Genomic DNA, 20782 nt, shown 5'->3' with positions numbered 1-20782 from the left:
TCTTTTTTTATTATTTAAAAACATTTTTAGGGGCACCTGGGTGGCTCAGTGGGTTAAAGCCTCTGCCTTCAGCTCAGGTCATGATCTCAGGGTCCTGGGATCGAGCCCCGCATTGGGCTCTCTGCTCTGCGAGGAGCCTGCTTCCCTCTCTCTCTGCCTGCCTCTCTGCCTACTTGTGATCTCACTCTGTCAAATAAATAAATAAAATCTTTAAAAAAAAACATTTTTAATTCCAGTATACTGAATATACAGTTTATATTAGCTTCAGATGCATAATACAGTGATTTTGTACATTCCCCAGTGCTCATCACGTACCCTTGACCTATTTTACCCACCCCCCACCTGGTGTCCATCAGTTTGTTCTGTACAGTTAAGGGTCTGTCTGTTTTTTGGTGTTTTTTTAATTTGTTCCATTTGTTTCATTTCTTAAATTCCACATAGGAGTGAAATCATATAACATTCGTCTTTCTCTTTTATTTCACTTAGCATTATAGCCCTTAGATCCAACCATGTTGTTGCAAATGAAAAGGTTTCATTCCTTTTCATGACTGAGTAATATTCCTATCTGTGTGTGTGTGTGTGTGTGTGTGTGTGTGTGTGTGTGTATACACCACCTCTTTTTTTTTTCCAATTTTTTAAAAATTTTATTTATTTATTTATTTGAGAGAAAGCATGAGTGGGAAGGGCAGAGGGAGAGAGAACCTGAAGCAGACTCTGCATAGAGTCCCAACGCAAGGGCTAGATCTCATGACCCTGAGATCACAACATGAGCCAAAGCCAAGAGCCAGCCACTTAACCAACTGAGCCATCCAGGTGCCCCATTATCTTTCAGATTTTTAAAGGCACTTTGGCTCAGCAATGCAACTCCTAAGACTTTACCCTACAGGCATACCGATACAGGTACCTAAACATAGGTATATTCAAGGATTCCCATTGTTAGCACAGCCCTTCTAAAACTTAACTGTTTAACCCTCACCCTGAAGCTGGTCTCTCCAGGGAGTTTGATTCAAAGAACCACTATTATATTAGCCAAAAATATTGGAAAGGCATTTTAAATCTTTACTGAAATCTCTCTCAAAAAAACAACAAAGGGACACCCTATTCATGATGACACACCAGTCCAAGAAGTGAGAAGTCTCAGTGGCCTGACAAGGGAGGCAGGCTGTGAGCCCCAAACCGGAAAGGCAGCTCTTACAAAGGTGTTTGTGCTGTGGCCTCAAGTTAATAAGGGGACAATTAAGGAAAACCCATCCCCCTTAAGAAAAGTCAGACGTTTTATCCTTCCTGAATTCTCAAAGAGTCACTGATTTGCTGAAACACTAGATGGAACAGAGAGAGTGAGCAATAGAGAGAGGGGAAGGGAGGGGGGGGATGTTGCCCCTGGTCTGGAGTAAAATATCACCGTTTGTTGTATCTCCTGCGAGGGATTTTGCTTCCAAACTCTCTTGCCCACCATCAATGCCGTGTGCTTCCTTAGAAAGAGCACTCACTCTCTTCTTGCCATCTCTCTGGGGTGATTTTGACTTTCTTTGACTTTTAGGTCCCTCTGATAAGACTTCTGAATGAAGATTGAGGAGGAAATCATTGTAATTACATAATTCAATGAGGTCTAAATAATGGGGGCATAGCTGGTAATTTGGCTGATTCTCACCCAAACCGTCACCTTGTTGTTTGTTGTCATATGACACTAGGTAAGCCAACTGGAGCCAAAGGCTACAGCCCCTCCTGCCTTTCCTCTCACCCACTTTTTCAACTGACTGTCAAGCTTTACACATTATCTACACTGGCTGGCCTCTGTCCTCCAAAGAGAGCTAATCATTTGTCTGTGTAACGTACCAGGACGTGACCTCTTGATGTTCTCTGTAGACCTGTGGATTGAGTTCCACATGCCAAATGCAGGACAGGTGCAAGGAAGGAGTCTGGATACTCTAGCACACACCTAAATTATTTTTTGTGTCTTAAAATGGCATTTCATATCACACACACACACACATTTCTGCTTCTTACTAATATTTTCTGGGAATGTATGTTATCAATCAGGACTCTAGAAATAATACATTCTGCCTAGAACATTATTCTGTGGCATAGTAATAGCTTGTCTCTGTTCTAAGGAAATTATTATGTAATGTATGTTTGGATGGGGTGGAGAGTGTTGGTGGTTTCTGGCTTGAAAGGCAAGTACAAAGGGTCAGTGTTATCTACTATACAAAGATTCTAGAATGTCTGGTAAACCCAGGCCTTGAAAATCAGGAGATCCTCTTGAGCTGGAGAACAGGATCCCACCTTCCTTAGTAGTTAGGATTTACATCATCAAGAAATCATTGGCTAAAATATCCTACAAAGAAGCTAGTCCCGCCACCACCATCACCACCACCTGCTCCATTAGGAACCACCGAGGTGGCCTGGGATTCAGCCCCCTTACCTGTAGGTACCCTGGTGTCATTCAGGAAAACTCGGGACCTGTATGGTTTACTTAACAGGGACTCCTGACCCACAGTTTGTTTACTGGACATCGAGTCCCTCAGGCTGAAAACCTGAGTGCTAGACCTGGAGGCGACTTCTGTGAAGTCATTTTCTTCCCTGTCCTCGTCTTTATCTTTCTTCTTTTGTTTGGCCTGGTCCACGGAGTACTGCCACTTTATATTCTCAAACTGGAACATGAGAATATTGCTCTCAGTGTTGATCACCATCCTGGAACCGAAACAATAAGATGGCCCACAAAAGGCAAGAAGGCCACCACTGCCCAGCCTCCGAATATGCATTTCCAATACTGTCCCATCCAACCGTAAGCCCGAGGGAACAGTGCCTGAGATGTGACTGTACAAAGAGGGTGGTGGAGGCTGTTAGAGGGTCTGGAGTGGTGAATGGTTGCAGGCCAGGCAATGGGGGTTGGGGAAAAGGGTCCTCTTGAAAATTAACTGTAAGCAGGGCACGTATGTTCTGATTCCTTCAATTTTCAAGTTAAAATTTTTTTTCAATATTTTATTTATTTGACAGAGAGAGAGATCACAAGTAGGCAGAGAGGCAGGCGGGGGCAGGGGGAAGGATCCCCACTGAGCAGAGAGCCCGATGCGGGGCTCAATCCCAGGACCCTGAGATCATGACCTGAGTCAAAGGCAGAGGCTTAACCCATTGAGCCACCCAGGTACCCCTCAAGTTAAAATATTTTTAAATGAATTTCTGTTCATAGAGTGAGTACCGAGTCCCTAGCGTGCCCCAAGCAGAGAGGTTAGGGACTCTGTACATTGATGTCTTGAAATTCACTTTTTTTTTTTAAAGCACAGTATCTAAATGCCATGTTTTATTGCTGTGATGGGGACAAAGAGAACTCTAGTGGGAAGGACTCTGCTCCCTTGCTGACCCTCCCGCCCATCTCTGTCCCTCTGTCCTTAAATGGTCTCTATGTATGCTCTGCATTTAAACAGAACAGTTGTGCTTTATAAAGCAGGATGATTTCCATCTTTCCTAATGCACATGTTTATGCCCTGGTAGGAAAAAGAGTTCTAAACCTGGACCCCCCAGCAGGGACCACCAACCACCCACTGGTTTCTGTCATTCTCAAAGTTCACAGAGCTCGTTATCTACCCTACTCTCTGCCTAGATCTCCTAGAAGTATAAAGGAGCAAGGGAGATATCATGTGTGGGTTCCTTTCCATTCCAAAAGGCTGAATTTTAAGACCTTCACGGTTAGTGTAAACTCTCTTAAAGAGTGACTTGTTTGGGGATGCCTAGATGGCTCAGTCCATTAACCTGCTGCCTTCGGCTCAGGTCATGATCCCAGGGTCCTGGGATGGAGTCCCACATCGGGCTCCTTGCTCAGCGGGGAGCCTGCTTCTCTCTTGGCCTCCACCTGCCACTCTGCCTGCTTGTGCTCTTTCTCTCTCTGACAAATAAATAAATAAAATCTTTTTTTAATTAATTAATTAATTAATTAAAAAGAAAAAGAGTGACTTGTTTTGGTTAGAAATGCTAGCATGGAATTTGGAGAATCATTCCGATTAGGATTCCCTTTCTGACTCATTTTTACTCAGGTCCAAAGGCAAATGTCTCTCTTCAGACATCATAAAAAAGAAAAGGTCAGAGGTAAATTTTTTTTTAATGGCACTATTACTTTGAAACTGAAAAAGTGTCCCTTGATGGAGACTTCTTACCAGTCCTGCCCCTTTTAGATGGGAAATAGCCCTAGTATGGTTTCATTAAAAGGAAGGCAACATGGTTAGGAAAGATGGACAGATATCTCAAGTGAATGCAAAAGTTAATTCTATTTGGGTATTTTCACATACTATCACCCTGAACCTAGCCTATAACAAATACAATATGACATACAAATGGTCACAGTTCTGGTTTCTGTAAAACTCACCTGCTCAGCTCTGCCCCACGGGACACTGGACCCCCTGTTCCTACCATCCCACTCCCCGCCTATAAGTCTCTGTGCATCAGAAGCGAGCATCAGAGATGGCTGGTCAGGGAGCAAACGGGGCTGCCCATTTAGAGCAGAGTCATACCGTACTCACTGCCTGATTGGCCCAGACATCCAGAACAAATTCCGAGTGACATGAACCCTGCTTGCTAAGCTTTGTGCAACGTCCGATCCACGCCCCCCATATGACTATTGACCCTTCTCCAGCCAAAATTGGAGGGTACCACAGCACCCTCTCTCCTACTGCCAGCAAATGCAGGGCTGGCATCCCAGAGAAGAAAATGATCCAAATGGAAGAGCTCACAGCCCTGACCTCCACACCTACCACCCTACCTGTTGCCCTGAATAAAGAAGGACAGCACAGGATCACCTCTGCCATTGACTTTCATCACCTTCAGACAGTTCCCATTGAGGAAATTGTAAATGCGGATCTTGCCATCGGCACAGGCACTGATGACCCGGAGGAAGAGAAGGGCCACATGAAGCACCTCCCTGGAAGGAAACAGAGCAACAGGCAGTACTTGTCTTCTGGGAAACTGCGTGGGTTTGTTTGTAGCTTGGAGGATTTTGTGTGCATGCCTGGGAACCATTGGTCATGACTGCCCTCCCTGTGATGTCTGCCGTCACTTCATAATTCCGGAGGTAAGCCATTAACTCTCAAGACATGCTTGCACCCTCTCCTCCCATTCTGCTGTCACATTTCCTGCAAATTGGTCACAGTGCCCCAGAATGGCAACAGGCAAAGGCTTACGTCATCGTGGCTCTTTGTTTTGTATTGCGTTGGTCTGATACGGAGGCGACCATGGTTTTTCTCTTACAGTTTGGTTCCTACCTACTGACTTCTACAAAAGTCACGCAGAGAAGTACTTAATGTTGTGATTCCTTTTCAAATAGCATTATTGGGTAAAGAAAGAACAGAACGCGTGGGAAAATGATCATCTTTCTATGAAGCAAGAACCTGATATCTCAGCATTTTCTTTTGGGTCTTAAATTAGTGACTTTCAGGCACGCCTGGGTGGCTCAGTGGGTTAAGCCTCTGCCTTCGGCTCAGGTCATGATCTCAGGGTTCAGGGATCGAGCCCCACGTCGGGCTCTCTGCTTAGCAGGGAACCTGCTTCCCCCCCTCTCTCTCTATGCCTGCCTCTCTGCCTGCTTGTGATCTCTGTCTGTCAAATAAATAAAATCTTTCAAAAAAAAAAAAAAAAAGACTGCAGAGAGTGATGTCAGGAAGAATGGTGGAAGAAGGAACTCCAAAATCCCACCCTTCCCTAAAAACAATGAAAAAACTGGCAAAAACTGTCACAATTAACTTTTTCAGAACTCTGGAAAATAACCAAAGGCTTGCAGCAATGCAAGAAGCACTCAGACAAAGGATGGCTTTGTGTCAATAAGAAGAATGAACTTTGTGGTATATTAACTTACCCAACTCCCATTCCCAACTCCCCAGCTCACTGGTAACCATGAAAGTAACAGCCCACATTCCTGGTACTAGAGGAAACAGAACCAACCTCCTTCACAATGAATTATTTGACCTCTCTCATGGCTTCCTGGAAGACTGGTTCAAAAAGCTTGTCTTTATTTTGCTTTAGTAGGAATTCACCCAATGCTAAAGCCGCTACCTGGGGAGTATTCTTTGAAGGCCTTGACAGTCAAATCTTGTAGTCACTGCTGCCTAAGGCAATAGATATCTGTTGGAGCAAGCAATACACTAACCAAAAAGATTTAACATTAAAGCTGGGGAATAAAATGTCTATTAGGGCTTTGAAAAGCTCAGACACATTCCTGGGACTCTATGTGGCCATATACAGAGCTGTGCACACACTGAGGAAAGACCTCACTCTTAGCTGACCTTGATGTTCTCCGCAAACAAAAGTGAGAGCTAAGGCAGAGTTGTAAACTGTCTAGCAGAGTGTTGAAAGTTTCCCTCAATAGGTACACAGAGCCCCTTGGCAAAAAAAAAAAAAAAAAAAAAAAAGGGGGAGATATTTTACTTCCAGGTGTTCAAATAAACCTATTCCACTCAGTCACCACTAAGGTAATAGAACAGAGACTTCAGCGGCCAAACAAAACAATATACAGACTCACTAAGCAAACACACAAGAAAAGCCACAACAGGCAACAGTGAAAACAAACCCTGGGAATGGGGAAGAATTTGATTTCCAGAGATGTCCTATTAAAATATCCAAAATGCCCAGTTTTCAAATAAATATATAAAGTATAAAAAGATACTGAAGAGGGGCACCTGGGTGGCTCAGTAGGTTGAGGCCTCTGCCTTCGGCTCAGGTCATGGTCTCAGGGTCCTGTGATCAAGCCCCGCATCGGGCTCTCTGCTAAGCGGGGAACCTGCTTCCTCCTCTCTCTCTGCCTACCTCTCTGCCTACTTGTAATCTCTGTCTATCAAATAAATAAAATCTTTACTTTAAAAAAGATACTGAAGAGTATATACAGGGGAAAAAGTAATCAATTGCAAAGGTCTGCAAGGAAACCCAATGGTTAGACTTTCTAGATGAAGACTTTATTCTAAACATGTTCAAATAGCAAATAAAAACAGGTCTACAAAAGTAAAAGTATGGAAACAGTGTCTCACCAAATAGAGATTACCAATAAAGAGTTAGAAATTATTTTAAAAAAAAATTCAAATAGAAATTCTGGAGTTGGCACCTGGGTGGCTCCATCGGTTGAGCATTTGCCTTCGGCTCAGGTCATGGTCCTGGAGTTCTGGGATCGAGTCCTGCATCAGCGAGGAGCCTGCTTCTCCCTCTCCTCCCCATTTGTGTTCTCTGTCATTATCTCTGTCTCTCTCTCTCTCTCTCTCAAATAAATAAATAAAATCTTTTTTTAAAAAAGAAAGAAAGAGTAGAGGGCACGAATTGCATGGAGCACTGGGTGTGGTGCAAAAATAATGAATACTGTTATGCTGAAAAAAAATAAAAAAAAAATTAAAAAAAAAAAAAAGAAAGAAAGAAAGAAATTCTGGAGTTGAGGGGCACCTAGGTGGCTCAGTCATTAAGTGTCTGACTTTGGCTCAGGTCATGATGTCAGGGTCCTAGAATCCAGCCCTGCCTGCATCTGGCTCCCTGCTCATTAGGGATCGTGCTTCTCCCTCTCCCTCTCCTACTCCCCCTGTTTGTGTTACCTCTCTTGCTGTCTCTCTCTCTCTGTCAAATAAATAATCTTTAAAAAAGAAAAAAAAGGAAGAAATTCTGGAATTGAAAATTAAGTAATGGAAATGAAAATTCACTAGAGAAGCTCAACAATACATTCATGTAGGCAGAACAAGCAAAGGAAAGAGAGGTCAATTTAGATTTTTCCAAGCTGAAGAACAGAAAGAAAAAAGAATGAAGACAAATGAACAGAACCTAGGAAGCCTGTGTGACATCATCAAACCGCAACACATGGGTAGTAGGAATCCCAGAAAGAAAGGAAAGAGGCAGAAATATTTGAAGAAATCATGGCCAAAAGTTTTGCCAATACAATGGAAATCATTAATCTACACATCCGAGAAGCTCAACAAATTCAAACTGTGATAAACTAATGAGATCCACATCTAGACATATCATAATCAAACTGGAAAAAGCTAGAGACCAAGAGAGTATTGAAAGGATCAAGACAGAAGCAGCTCATCACATAAAAAGGATCCTCAGTAGTATCAACAAATGAAGTAGTATCAACAACTGATTTCTCACTGGAAACCATCAGAAAATATGGAGGCCAAAGGCAATGAAATGACATATTCAAAGTGCTGAAAGGAAAAAATAACTATAAACCAAGAACTCTATATCCATCAAAACTGTCCTCAAAAATGGGGGAATTGGGGTACCTGGGTGGCTCAGTGGGTTAAAGCCTCTGCCTTTGGCTCAGGTCATTATAAGGGCCTGGTTGGCCAGAGGGAGTCATTTTGTGTTTATGTAGTGAACTTAGATTGACCCCGCCCCTCCCAGAGGAACTTATTTGCAAAGCCTAGATACAAGGGCTGGTCAGGCCAGGTGAAGACATCCAATCAGTGGGGCACACATATATCTACTAGGGTAAACTGAAATTCAATTGGCCACCCGTGTGTTACCTAGCAGTTTTTTTCTGTGTGTGGCAGACTTAGCATGACGGTGCAGTGTTCTCTGTGTATTGCAATCTCATTGGCCACCTGTGTATAGCCCGGATAAACTACCTCTATAAAAGTTAGTCTGTGAGGCTGGGAGGGGTCGCCTCTTTGCAAGAGGAGGCCCTGACCAGTCAGTTTGATTCTTGATGCTTGGCGCGAAATAAAGCTTTGCTTGACCTTCACTTTGTATCAGTCTCGCTCCTTTGATTACAGACCCTAACAGTCATGATCTCAGTGTCCTGGGATCGAGCCCCACATTGGGCTCTCTGCTCAGCAGGGAGCCTGCTTCCCCCTTTCTCTCTGCCTGCCTTTCTGCCTACTTGTGATCTCTGTCTGTCAAATAAATAAATAAATAAATAAAATCTAAAAAAAATTTTTTTTAAATGGGGGAATTAAGGGGTACCTGGGTGGCTCAGTGGGTTAAGCCTCTGCCTTTGGCTCGGGTCGTGATCTCAGGGTCCCAGGATCAAGCTCCACGTTGGGCTTGCCTCCCCGCTTTCTCTCTGCCTGCCTCTCTGCCTACTTGTGATCTCTCTCTCTCTCTCTCTCTGTCAAATAAATAAATAATCTTTTTTAAAAATGGAGAAATTAAGATATTCCCAAATAAACAAAAACTGGGAGTTCACACTAACAAGAAATGCTATACAGTCTCCTTCAAGCTGGAGTGAAAGGACACTACTAGTAACTGAAATCCGCATGAATAAAGAGCATCAGTAGAGGTAACTACCTAGAAAAATATAAAAGACAATATAAATGTGGTTTTTGTTTATAGGTCTTTTTTTTCTATCTCATTGAAAAGGCCACTACATGAGGCAATAATTAGAAGTCTATGATGATGGATACACAGGATATAATCACCTATGTCATATTCAAAAGATGGGTACCAGTCCCATCATTAGAACTCTCCAGAAAGGCAACCTGCAAGTCGGTCCTCATTACCAATCAATTAGAAGCACTTCCATGTGCACACCACTACTACAGATGAGTAGAGGAGGGCCCTAACAAACAAGAACATTGACCATGTCCTCTACATAGCTATGGACTTGCTGTAACTGTGAAGGGACCAAGGACCAATGTGAATGAGATGTTGGGGCCGTCATTCAATGTCAATGAGAATGGTCTGAGAAGGTCCCATTGCTGAGGTGGAGTGGGAGGCTCACGGGTTGACAGAATGGCAACCAAACTGCTAGGTTTCCTGGGAACAGATTATTTTCCAATACCTAAACTAAATCCTACAGAATCATGCTTGGAAGGCTATAATTTTCAGGTGTATCATAAAGTTTGACTCTTGAATTTGATAATGCAGATGATATGCTAAGAAGCTCACTGATAATCACAGAAGGGTTGGATAATGCACCAAAGAGAAGCCTTGCCCAGTGCCCACTCATCAATGGTGCAATCATACACACAATGAGTACATATACACAAAAATGACCCAAATCCCCTTCCTCCCACAAAGTCAGTGTGTGCTCAAGAGGTTCCTATGAAGATATGTGGAAATCTAGGGCCATATTTTACTGAATAACTATCCCAAATAGATCCCCTAGAAGATCCATTTACTCCTCTAATCAATTAGGATAGCATTTTGTTTCCTAGAGTTTTTTATAGTGCACTTAGGGGAAGAAGCATTATTCATGTAGTATAAGAGGGACCCAGAGCAAACTATAAAACCCATGCCCATGAAAGAACCATGAACTGACCACAATATCCCTTCCAAGTAAGCTCAGATGTGACCTCAGACTACTTCTCAATTGGCTCCAAGCACCACCACCACAAAATTGGGACTAGAATTATAAAATGAGATCCATTTGCTGTCCTGGAATGGAATGTAGCCAGCAGACTTAAAAGAAAGCTCCTTCTTTAAGCCTTTAAGTTACTTTTAAACCTTGGTCACCCTTGGGTGACTTTAAGCTTTTGTGAACACAAGCTTCCTGTAGTAAAGACCGACAAACTCCAAGTATTTTAAGTTTCCTGGAACTGGCATTCTTTGGGACAGTTCTGTCACTATTCCTAAGTTTAGTAGACAATGGATACAAACATATCAGGTGTGTCATAAGCATAACATTTCAATAACTTGTCAAGATCCACATTGAGTACTGTTATTTCTTAAGAGAAATAAGTGATGGTGGGAGAGGGAATGGCCAAATGAGGGGGTGGGGCGGGGTGGGGATGGGGAACAAGTAGAGGAGACAAAAGGTCAGCAGAGCCTGGAAAGGACTGATCTGCCAAAAACCAAAGTCTAGCTACAAGGGAAAAGGACAGAGTACTACATTCATCAATGAGGGCTTTCCTACACCTACTTTGGATGCTTGTAGGCCATGAGGCACCGCTCATACTTTCCCACCATGCTCCAGGCCATGACCAGGCCATCAGTACTTCCCGAGAGGAGGTGCCACTGGTCACAGCAGAGACACTTCACGGCTCCCTCGTGGCCACTGAGAGTCTGCAAGAAAAGAATCATCTTTTCAGCCCTCTTCAACTCAGATGGTGAGTCCTCCAAGGGCCCAAGCTGGAGGTGTCTTTCGAGGAACTGCAAAGCCACACTCCACCGATCCATGACTGCCACCTGAGCCGATTTCACTTTTGTTCTAAGAAGGCCAGTGGTGTCCATGCCCCTCCCCCCAGAGCTCTCTCTCCCCACTGAAAGAAGAATGTGGTCAGGGAGAGGCCTTGCTCCTGGTGGGTCTATGGCTGAGGCAGGCCTCATCTTCCTGGAGTACCAGAGGCCAAAATCCACCATCCTCTGCTGCCACATGGCATACGGTCAGGCGTTCCATCCCTAGCTCCTTGCCAAGACCAGAGGACACCTGGGACAACCCTGCACCTGTAACTGCTGATTAGACCATGGGGACAAGACTGATGGGAAACAGTCCATCAGCCAGGCCAACAGCTTCTCATTTTGCCCCTGTGTTCCCGGCACCAACGGATCTTACCACCACCAACTAGGGCCACGGGGGTTCAAATCCAGAGATATTTTTTAACATGTGAACATTCAATCGTTTTCAAGACAGCAGATGTTCTCTTTTTACCACAGAGTTAAGGAGGAGAACCACTGTGACTTTGTCCATTCCCTTACCCATGCAAGAGTCAGGGTAAAATGTTCTGGAGAAGGAAAAGTCACTTTACTTCTGCTGCCGTGAAAAGACCCTGAGTCCGTATACCATGCTGAGTCAGAACGTAGCCTTCTACCACCACCTCAAAGACATGGCCCTCCACTGAGTCAGAATGCTCCTTTTTTGGGGGAGCTCTTCAGGACCCTCCTTTTGGTGACCATAAGTTGGTAGGTTTAGGGTGGTGTGGGGAGTCCTCTGGGGGAGACCCTAAGTTTCCTCCAATCCATCATCACCAGTACCCCATTGCCCCAACAGCCCACCACCCTCTCACCTTTACCAACTGGGCCGAGACAACGTGCCACACTTTGACTAACCCTCGCTCACAACTGCTCACAATGTAGGTGTCGTTGATCTTGGTGGCCAAGATGGGGTCTTTGTGTTTAAATGTCTTCAGACACTTCCCTGTCTCTATATCCCACTCTGAAAGGGAGGCAGGAAGAGAAGGGGCATGAAAACAGGTTACAGTGGAGTTCTGGACCCCATCACCGAAGCCAAGCCCATCAAGTCAGACCCTAGAAGGCTGTCGCCTGGCCCACTACCCCTGTAGGCTCACCAACAGCTCCGTGAGTCTGCAACACAGAGCTCCCTGACCATGGGCTCCTGGGGAAGCCACCATCCATAGACCTTGGCTCTGACCCTAGAACTTAGTGTTGGGGTCCAAGTGCCAGACAGCTCCTCTCTAATAAGGCTCCTTCTTGAACCTACAAAATACTTGCTATTGAGTGGATTTCAGGAAAATCATGGCATATGTTCCATGGCACCATGCTTTCCAGACGCTGTTCTCCTGACTCACCCCTTCTAGCTCCAAAAGCAAAGAAAGCTGTCTATCCTTATTTACATTTTAAAGTATCTTTGAATCTGACTTTTGGATTTTACTAACTGACAGATTGCCAGAGCTGGAAGCAGCCTTAATGGTGCTTCTACATAGACAGTGATAGGGCAACTGCCTAGCACACTGTAAGGGTTGGGAAGATATGAACGTAGCTGGGTAGGTGGGAGAACAGAGCTTAAAGGAAAGAACTGAAAGGAGGCACTACAGATTCAGGGATGAGACCACTGAAATCGGCCTCATCGGCCCCAAAGTACCTGTCAGGCAACAGAATGTATAACCTAGGACAAAATAATAACCACGATTGATCCTGACACGTAGCACACACAATGAGCCAGGCACCATTGGGAGTGTTTGACATGCATTAACTCATCTTCCCAAGACAGTTGCTATGATGATTCCCCACAGCGCAGATGAGGAAACAGGGATAGAGAAGTTGAGTAGCCCGCCAAGATCGTGCAGATGGTAAGCAGAATGAGCTGGGATTCGAACCCCGGGAGTCTGGATCCAGAAGCCATGCTCTTAACTGCATATACTAGATTCATCCTAACTAAATAAGTATACTTTTCTTCACGTGTTTTTTATATACACATTGGCCCTTTCATCTGATTAGAAAGGAGAATGCTGACAGGCATCTGGCTGGCTCACCAGATGGAGCGTCTGACTTCTCGGGTCATGGTCTCAGAGTCTTGGGATCGAGCCCCATGTTGGGCTCCCGATCAGTGGGAAACCCGCTTGTCCCGCTCTCTCTACACTTTCCCTGCTTGTGTTCTATCTCTGTCTCAAGTAAATGAATAAAATCTTTAAAAAAAAAATTTTTTTAACAAGTTGGGGGTTACATTTCAGGTCTCTAACATCTCTTTTTCTTTCTATAGGTAACCGAGGGAGCTGGGAGGAGCCCAGGGAAAGCAAGCAGGCTGGGGGATGGGGCTAGGATTAGGGTAAGATCTTTTGAAATTTTTTTTGTCATGTATTTTGTGAATTAATTTTGACATTTTCAATATCGTTTTAAAATGTGTATCTCAAGGGTGCCTGGGTGGCTCTGTTGGTTGAGCAACGGCCTTCGGCTCAGGTCATAATCCTGGACTTCCAGGATCGAGTCCCGCATTGGGCTCCCAGCTCCTTGGGGAGTCTGCTTCTCCCCCTGACCTTCTCCTCTCTCATGCTCTCTCTCACTCATTCTCTCTCACATAAATAAATAAAAATCTTAAAAAAAAAAAAATGTGTATCTTGAGAAGCACCTGGGTGGCTCAGGTGGTTAAGCATCTGCCTTTGGCTCAGGTTATGCCCTGGGACTGAGCCCCACACTGGGTTCCCTGCTCAGCAGGGAGCCTGCTTCTCCATCTGCCCCTCCCCCCACTCATGTGCTCTCTCTCACTCTCTCTCTCTCTCTCTCTCAAATAAACAAATAAAAAAATTTTTTTAAATGTGTATCCTAAACAAGATGGGATTGGGAGGGATACAAACCATAAGAGACTCTTAATCTCACAAAACAAACTGAGGGTTGCCAGGGGGAGGGGGTAGGGAAAGGGTGTTGGGGTTATGGACATTGGGGAAGTTATATGCTAGGGTGAGTGCTGTGAAGTGTGTAAACCTGGTGATTCACAGACCTGTACTCCTGGGGCTAATAACACATTATATGTTAATTAAAAATTTAAAAAATAAAATGAAATAAAAATAAAAATGTATATCTTGACTACTAGGAGTTTGGGGGCCCTTCCCCTAGCTCCAGCTCTACCAATAGCCATGCAAGACTCTCTCAAGTCTGGAGGCCTTGTCTGGCCTTCCAACTCCAAACCTTCTTCCTTTCCTCCTTTCTGCTCCCCTCCTCAAAGCAGTCATGGCAAAGAGACTTTCAGGTCAAGGAGGGCAAAGAGGTAGGGAGTAAGGTTTCTTAAGCAGGTCTGAGGGTTTGCCTATGGAACAACACTCCATTCTTGCTTTCCAGCACCTTCTTCCTCCACCTACCCCTAGCATGATACGCTTTCCTGGGTCTCTTGCTTCTCTTTTCTTTTGACTCTTTCCTCGTGCTTTGCAGGGGACATGTCATCCACGCCTGGAGCTTCCACCTTTCCTTATAACTGATAACCACCAAATCGCTGTGTCTGGAGCCCCAGACCTGTTATATGGTAAACTCCTATGTAAACTCACACTTCCACCTGCCTCCAGCAATCTTCCCCTCGCTGTCCTCAGGAGTCCCATACCCGATGCCTTAGCTTTCTATTGCCACTGTAACAAATAGTCACATTGTTTAGTAGCTAAAAACAAGACAAATATATTATCCTATAGCAGTCTGGCGTGACCTCCCCACAAGGCTGAAATCAAGGTGACAAGAGAGCTGTGTTCCTTTAGTGAGATTCTGGGGCTGGAAGGACCCATTTCCTTGCCTGTTCCACCTTCTAAGGGCCACCCACGTTCCTCGGCTCATGATCCCCTCCTCCACCTTCAAAGCCAGCAACGTTGCATGTTTCTGACCATTCTTCCAAAGTCACATCTCCTTTTGATCAGATATGAGAAAATTTCTGTTTTTAATCATCTGTATGATGACCCACAGGCCCACACTGATAACCCCGGATAACCTCTCCACTTTAAGGTCCTCAACTTAATCACATCTGCGAAGTCCCTTTTGCCATACAAGATAGCATGGTCACAAGCTGCAGGGATTAGGACGGGACATGTTCAGTTGGCCATTATTCTGCCTACCACACTCAGCATGTCCAAAAATTCACTGGCCTGAGTTTAAAGGTCTGGCCTCATTGTCTACCCTTCTATCTTCCTCTTCCATATCCAGCTGGTGGCAAAGTCCTCCCAACTGTCCCTATAGGAATCGTCCTTCAGTCTGTGCCCCCTCATGGAAACTCATATCCCCCTGGCTTTCTTCACGTTTGTCTGTTCTGAGTTGTCTGAAGATGCCACAGTAGCTCTCCAGACTGAGTCGTGTCTCTGCCTGTCGCTTGTCTGCATAGTCCCCCAACTCCAAATCTTCCTTCCACACTATCACTAGTTATCTTTGTCAGACACACAGTTGACCATGTCAGCCTGCAGGTCAAAGTGCATTGATAGCCTCCTGCATTCTATAGGGTAAAGGTCAATTTCCTACCATGATGCAGAAGGCCCTTGATCATCTGGCCCCAAACAAACTAACCAGCTTTATGTCCAACACCACATACTGCAGTCCAGCCATACCGAGCAAGGGGAAATTCCCTAAAGACACCATTTTCTTCAGCCTTCTGTGAATTTGCCTGTGCTGTGCCTTCTGCTTAGAACATCCTACATTCTCCCTCTGCTTGTAGAACTACTCATCCTCAAGCACCCACTCAACCCTGGGACGCCTGGGTGGCTCAGTCCATTAAGCATCTGCCTTTGGCTCAGGTCATGATCCCACGGTCCTGGGCTCGAGCCCTGCATCAGGCTCCTTGCTCAGTGGGGAGCCTGCTTCTCCCTCTGCCTGCTGTTCCCCCTACTTGTGCAAACTCAGTCTCTATCTCTGGCAAATAAATAAATAAAATCTTTTAAAAAAATAAATAAAAAGAAAGAAAGAGAGAAAGAAAGAAACACACTCAAACAGCACCCTGTCTGTGATGCTTTCCCTGTTACTCTTACTTCTACAGTCCCTTAGAATTCCACATGTGGGACGCCTGGGTGGTTCAGTCAGTTAAGTGTCTGACTTTGGCTTAGGTCATGATATGAAGGTCCAGGGACTGAGCCTGCGTTGGCATCCGCACTCAGAAGGGAGTCTACTTGTCCTTCTCCCTCTCTCTGTCCCTCCCCCTCCTTGTGCTTGCTCTCTCTAATAAATTAAAATCTTAAAAAAAAAATCCACATGTTGGTTAGAAGCCTGTGATTTAGAGTCAGACAGCCCTGGATTTAAATCCCCACTCTATCACTCAGCAGCTCTGATTTGGGGTAAGTTGTTTTTCTCCCCAAGTTTTGGATTCCTCATCTGCCTCCACCACAGAGGCTTCCTGTGAGGGTTAAATTAATAAATAATATGTGTAAAGTACCCGTGTCAGTCACAAAGTTAGTAATCAGTAAGTGGCAGCCATTATTATTCATATATTTATTATATCCTCAATTATATATTTATTATCTATCTCCATTAAAAGATTGAGCCTCTTGAGGAGATAAAAAGCCATATTGAAAGGGCCATATCATATTTTTTTTTCCTTAGCACCTAACACAGTGTCTAGCATGCTGTACGTATTCCACAGACAGTTGTTACATGAATGGATCCACTGATGTAAGGATGGTTGGATGGTTGGATGGTTGGATGGTTGGATGGATGGATGGAAGGATGGATGGAAGGATGGATGGATGGATGGGGATGGATGGAAGGATGGATGGAAGGATGGATGGATGGATGGATGGAAGGATGGATGGATGGAAGGAAGAATGTCTACCGGGTGCCTGGGTGGCTCAGGTGGTTGGGCAACTGCCTTCGGCTCAGGTCATGATCCCTGGGGTCCTGGGATCGAGTCCCATATCAGGTTCCCCCTGCTCTTTGGGGAGCCTGCTTCTCCCTTTCCCTCTGCTTGCTACTCTCCCTGCTTGTGCTCCCTCTCTCTCTGTCAAATAAATAAATAAAATCTTAAAAAAAAAAAAAAAGAACATCTTCCTACAGAAATGAGGAAAACAGCATTTTGACAATCATGGGTTTGGGGGAACTTCTAAGAAAGGTCAAGGCATTTCTTTCTCACCTTTCACCTGGCAATCTCTTGCTCCAGATACGAGCCTGTTCTTATATAAATCCATGCAAGTGACTGTCCCCTGGTGGCCATTGAAGATTCGTATACAAGCCCCACTTTTCAGATCCCAGGATCTGCAGGAATCAGGCCAAAAAAATGTTTTTGAGATTTCTTCTGAGGGCCCAAAGGGATCATACTATATACGACCTCCCTTAGACCAACAGTCTGTTGGAAGGCAGCAAAGTTTCATGGTCAAGCTCAGTCAGAGGCCTGAATTTGAATCCCAGTTGCAGCAGCCATTAGGCATAACTTTGGGAAAGTTACTTAACTTCTGTGTAGGCTTCATTTCCTCACTGGTAGATTAGAAATTATAACAATGATAGTTACACCTCATAGCGGTTTTTGCAAAGAATTAAATACACAAATGCAATGATTGTCAACCAGGAGTGATTACCACCACTAGGGGACATTTGACAATGCCTGGAGACATTCTTGGTTGTCTCCACTGGGGAGAGAGATGCTATGAGTATCTAGTGTGTAGAGTCCCAGGATACTGCTGAGCAACCCCCCAATGCACAGGACAGCCTTCATATGAAGTACTTTACAGCCCCAAATTGAGAAACCCTGCATTAATTCATGTAACATTGGAACAATGATCAACGTCTCGAAAATGCTTAATAAATGTTGGTTGGTATTAGGTGGAAGGTTCTAGAATTACCACCAGGCTTAAAATCCATGGCACTGATTCAACAGAAGAGCTGATCTTCAAACAAGAACAATAGAACTATTGGGGATGCCTGGGTGGCTCAAAGGGTTAAGCCTCTGCCTTCAGCTCAGGTCATGATCCCAGGGTCCTGGGATCAAGCCCTGCATCGGGCTCTCTGCTCAGCAGGGAGCCTGCTCCCCACTCTGTCTCTGACTACCTCTCTGCCTGCTTGTGATCTCTCTCTCTCTGTCAAATAAATAAATAAGATCTTAAAAAAATAAAAAAGAACAATAGAACCATTTACTTCAGCCACTTAGATCCAAAATATTTTATGTGTATTTCTGAGACATATCTAAGAAATACATGGGAGCATTATGAGTCACATCATTTTTTAATAAGCAAACTTGCCCAAGGTCTCTCAGCTGTCTCTGATACAGACTTCCACGTTAGCCAGTTTGCTTTTGCAGGGCAAAGAGTGATACTAAGATAGTGGGTTCTGGAGCCAGGGGGCCCCAGGTACTATCCCAGGTCCATCACTTACGAGCTGTAGGATCTTGGATAAGTTAATGAACCACTCTGTATCCCAGTTTCCTCATGCATAAATTGAGGTTAAGAATGGTAGTTACCTCATAGAATTCTTATGAGACTTGGCACACAATAAACAATTAATAAATGTTTCTTTTGTTTTTCTTTGAATGTGCTACCCTTTCCCTTCTAACATTCCCAAAGGTCCTGTGGCCTTAGCAGTTTGTCAGAGTCTGCTATGCACCCACAGCGCATTTAAAGATATCCCAGTGGCCTGAAGAAAAGCAGGTTTTGAATTTCTGTTCTAGCAACACAGCCAACCATGTGTTCAGGTTGTTTTTCTTAAGTTAGGCAGAAAAGATATTTGACAAACATTTTTAGGAAAATAGGAATAGGAAGTCCTGGCTGGCTCAGTCAGAAGACCGTGTGACTCTTGATCTCAGGGTCATGAGTTAAAACCCACGTTGGGTGTAGAGATTACTTAAATAATAAATAAACTTAAAAAAAAAATAAAAGAGGGACACCTGAGTAGCTCAGTTGGTTAAGCATCTGCCTTTGGCTCGGGTCATGATCGCAGGGTCCTGGGATAGAGCCCTGCATCAGGCTCCCTGCTCAGTGGGAAGTCTATTTCTCCCTCTGCTGCTCCCCCTGCTTGTACTCTGTCTCTCTATATATATCTCAAATAAATAAAATCTTTAAAATAAAAAAAGAAAAAATAAAATGAAATTTAAAAAGTAGGAATAGAGGGACGCCTGGGTGGCTCAGTTGGTTAAGCAGCTGCCTTCGGCTCAGGTCATGATTCCAGCGTCCTGGGATCGAGTCCCGCATCGGGCTCCTTGCTCAGCAGGAGCCTGCTTCTCCCTCTGCCTCTGCCTGCCATTCTGTCTGCCTGTGCTTGCTCTCTCTCCCTCTCTCTCTGACAAATAAATAAAATCTTAAAAAAAAAAAAAAAGTAGGAATAGAAGGAACTTACTGATTTCACAAACTTATTTTAAAAAAGTTATAACAGCAAGAGTTATACTTAGTAAAAAAAACTACAGATGTACTCCCTTCAAAAAGGATAACAAGATGTCTGCTCTTACTGCTTCCACTTAACTGGAAGGCCAAGGTAAAGTTAGAAAGAAAGAAAAAGAAAAATGTAGTATAAAAGTATGGGAAAAGAAGATAATTATTATCATTATTACTGGCTGGAAGATCATCTACATAGCACATATATTTTTATTTTTATTTTTATTTATTTATTTGACAGAGAGAGAGAAATTACAAGTAGGCAGAGAGGCAGGAGAGGGGGCGGGATGCAGGCTCCCCGCCGAGCAGAGAACCCGATTCGGGGCTCGATCCCAGGACCCTGAGATCATGATATGAGCCGAAGGCAGAGGCTTAACCCACTGAGCTACCCAGGCGCCCCAGCACATATATTTTTAAAACCAATGAGAGGTTAACAAGGTTGCTAGATACAAGAACAATCTATAGTAACCAACCCCATTTCTCTATACCAGCAATAATCAATATGAAAATTAAACAAAAATAAGATACTGGGCACCTGGGTGACTCAGTCAGTTAAGCAGCTGCCTTTGGCTCAGGTCATGAACCCAGGGACCTGGGATCGAGTCCCAGATTGGACCTCCCTGCTCAGCAGGCATCTGCCTTCTCCCTCTGCCTTCTCCCTCTGCCTCCCCTCCCCCGCCCCGCTCTCTCTCTTTCTCTCTCTCTCTCTCAAATAAATAAATAAAGTCTTTAAAACTAAAAGAATTTTAAATTTTAAAAAAAAATTTTTTTTGAGGGGCGCCTTGGTGGCTCAGTGGGTTAAAGCCTCTGCTTTCGGCTCAGGTCATGATCCCAGGGTCCTGGGATCGAGCCCCGCATCCTGCTCTCTGCTCAGCAGGGAGCCTGCTTCCTCCTCTCTCTCTGCCTGCTTCTCTGCCTACTTGTGATCTCTGTCTGTCAAATGAATAAATAAAATCTTAAAAAAAAAATTTTTTTTGAGAAAAGATACTTTGGGAGAATGTCTTTTTGACTTCCCCAAAGGGAGGCGTTTCTTAAACATGTCAAGTCCACAAAGTCAACTACCTTAAAGTTAAGGATTTCTGTTCATCAAATGTCACCACGGTGACAAGAGGAGTCTTAAATTGGAAGGAGAAATTTGCAACACAAAAATCAACAAAGAATTAGTATCCAAAATATATAAAGAACTCCAACGAATCAATAAGAATAAATAAATTAACACAAGAATAGGCCAAACGACAACAAAAACTGAACAGGAATTTCATAGAAGAAAAAGCACAAATGGCTCTAAAACATATTGTGATGGTTAATTTTATGGGTCAGTTTGAAGGCTGTTTTAGGTCAAGATCAAGGTTTAAACCAATGGATGTCGAGTAAAGCACATGGCCCTTCATCATGTA

At 44.1% G+C, this 20782-nt stretch overlaps 1 protein-coding gene across 1 annotated transcript in view; it reads right to left on the bottom strand.

Annotated features, from left to right (window-relative positions):
• Positions 1-20782, bottom strand: part of LOC125086714 (F-box/WD repeat-containing protein 10-like) — a 68621-nt gene that overhangs the window by 2289 nt on the left and 45550 nt on the right. Inside the window, 6 exon segments of the mRNA XM_047706045.1 lie at positions 1403-1558; positions 2423-2691; positions 4754-4912; positions 10820-10962; positions 11904-12052; positions 17159-17280. Coding sequence (XP_047562001.1) covers positions 1403-1558; positions 2423-2691; positions 4754-4912; positions 10820-10962; positions 11904-12052; positions 17159-17280 — 998 coding nt within the window.

This window comes from Lutra lutra, chromosome 16 (assembly GCF_902655055.1).
Source record: "Lutra lutra chromosome 16, mLutLut1.2, whole genome shotgun sequence".
Taxonomy (NCBI): domain Eukaryota; kingdom Metazoa; phylum Chordata; class Mammalia; order Carnivora; family Mustelidae; genus Lutra; species Lutra lutra.
This window is presented reverse-complemented; position numbering and strand designations above follow the sequence as displayed.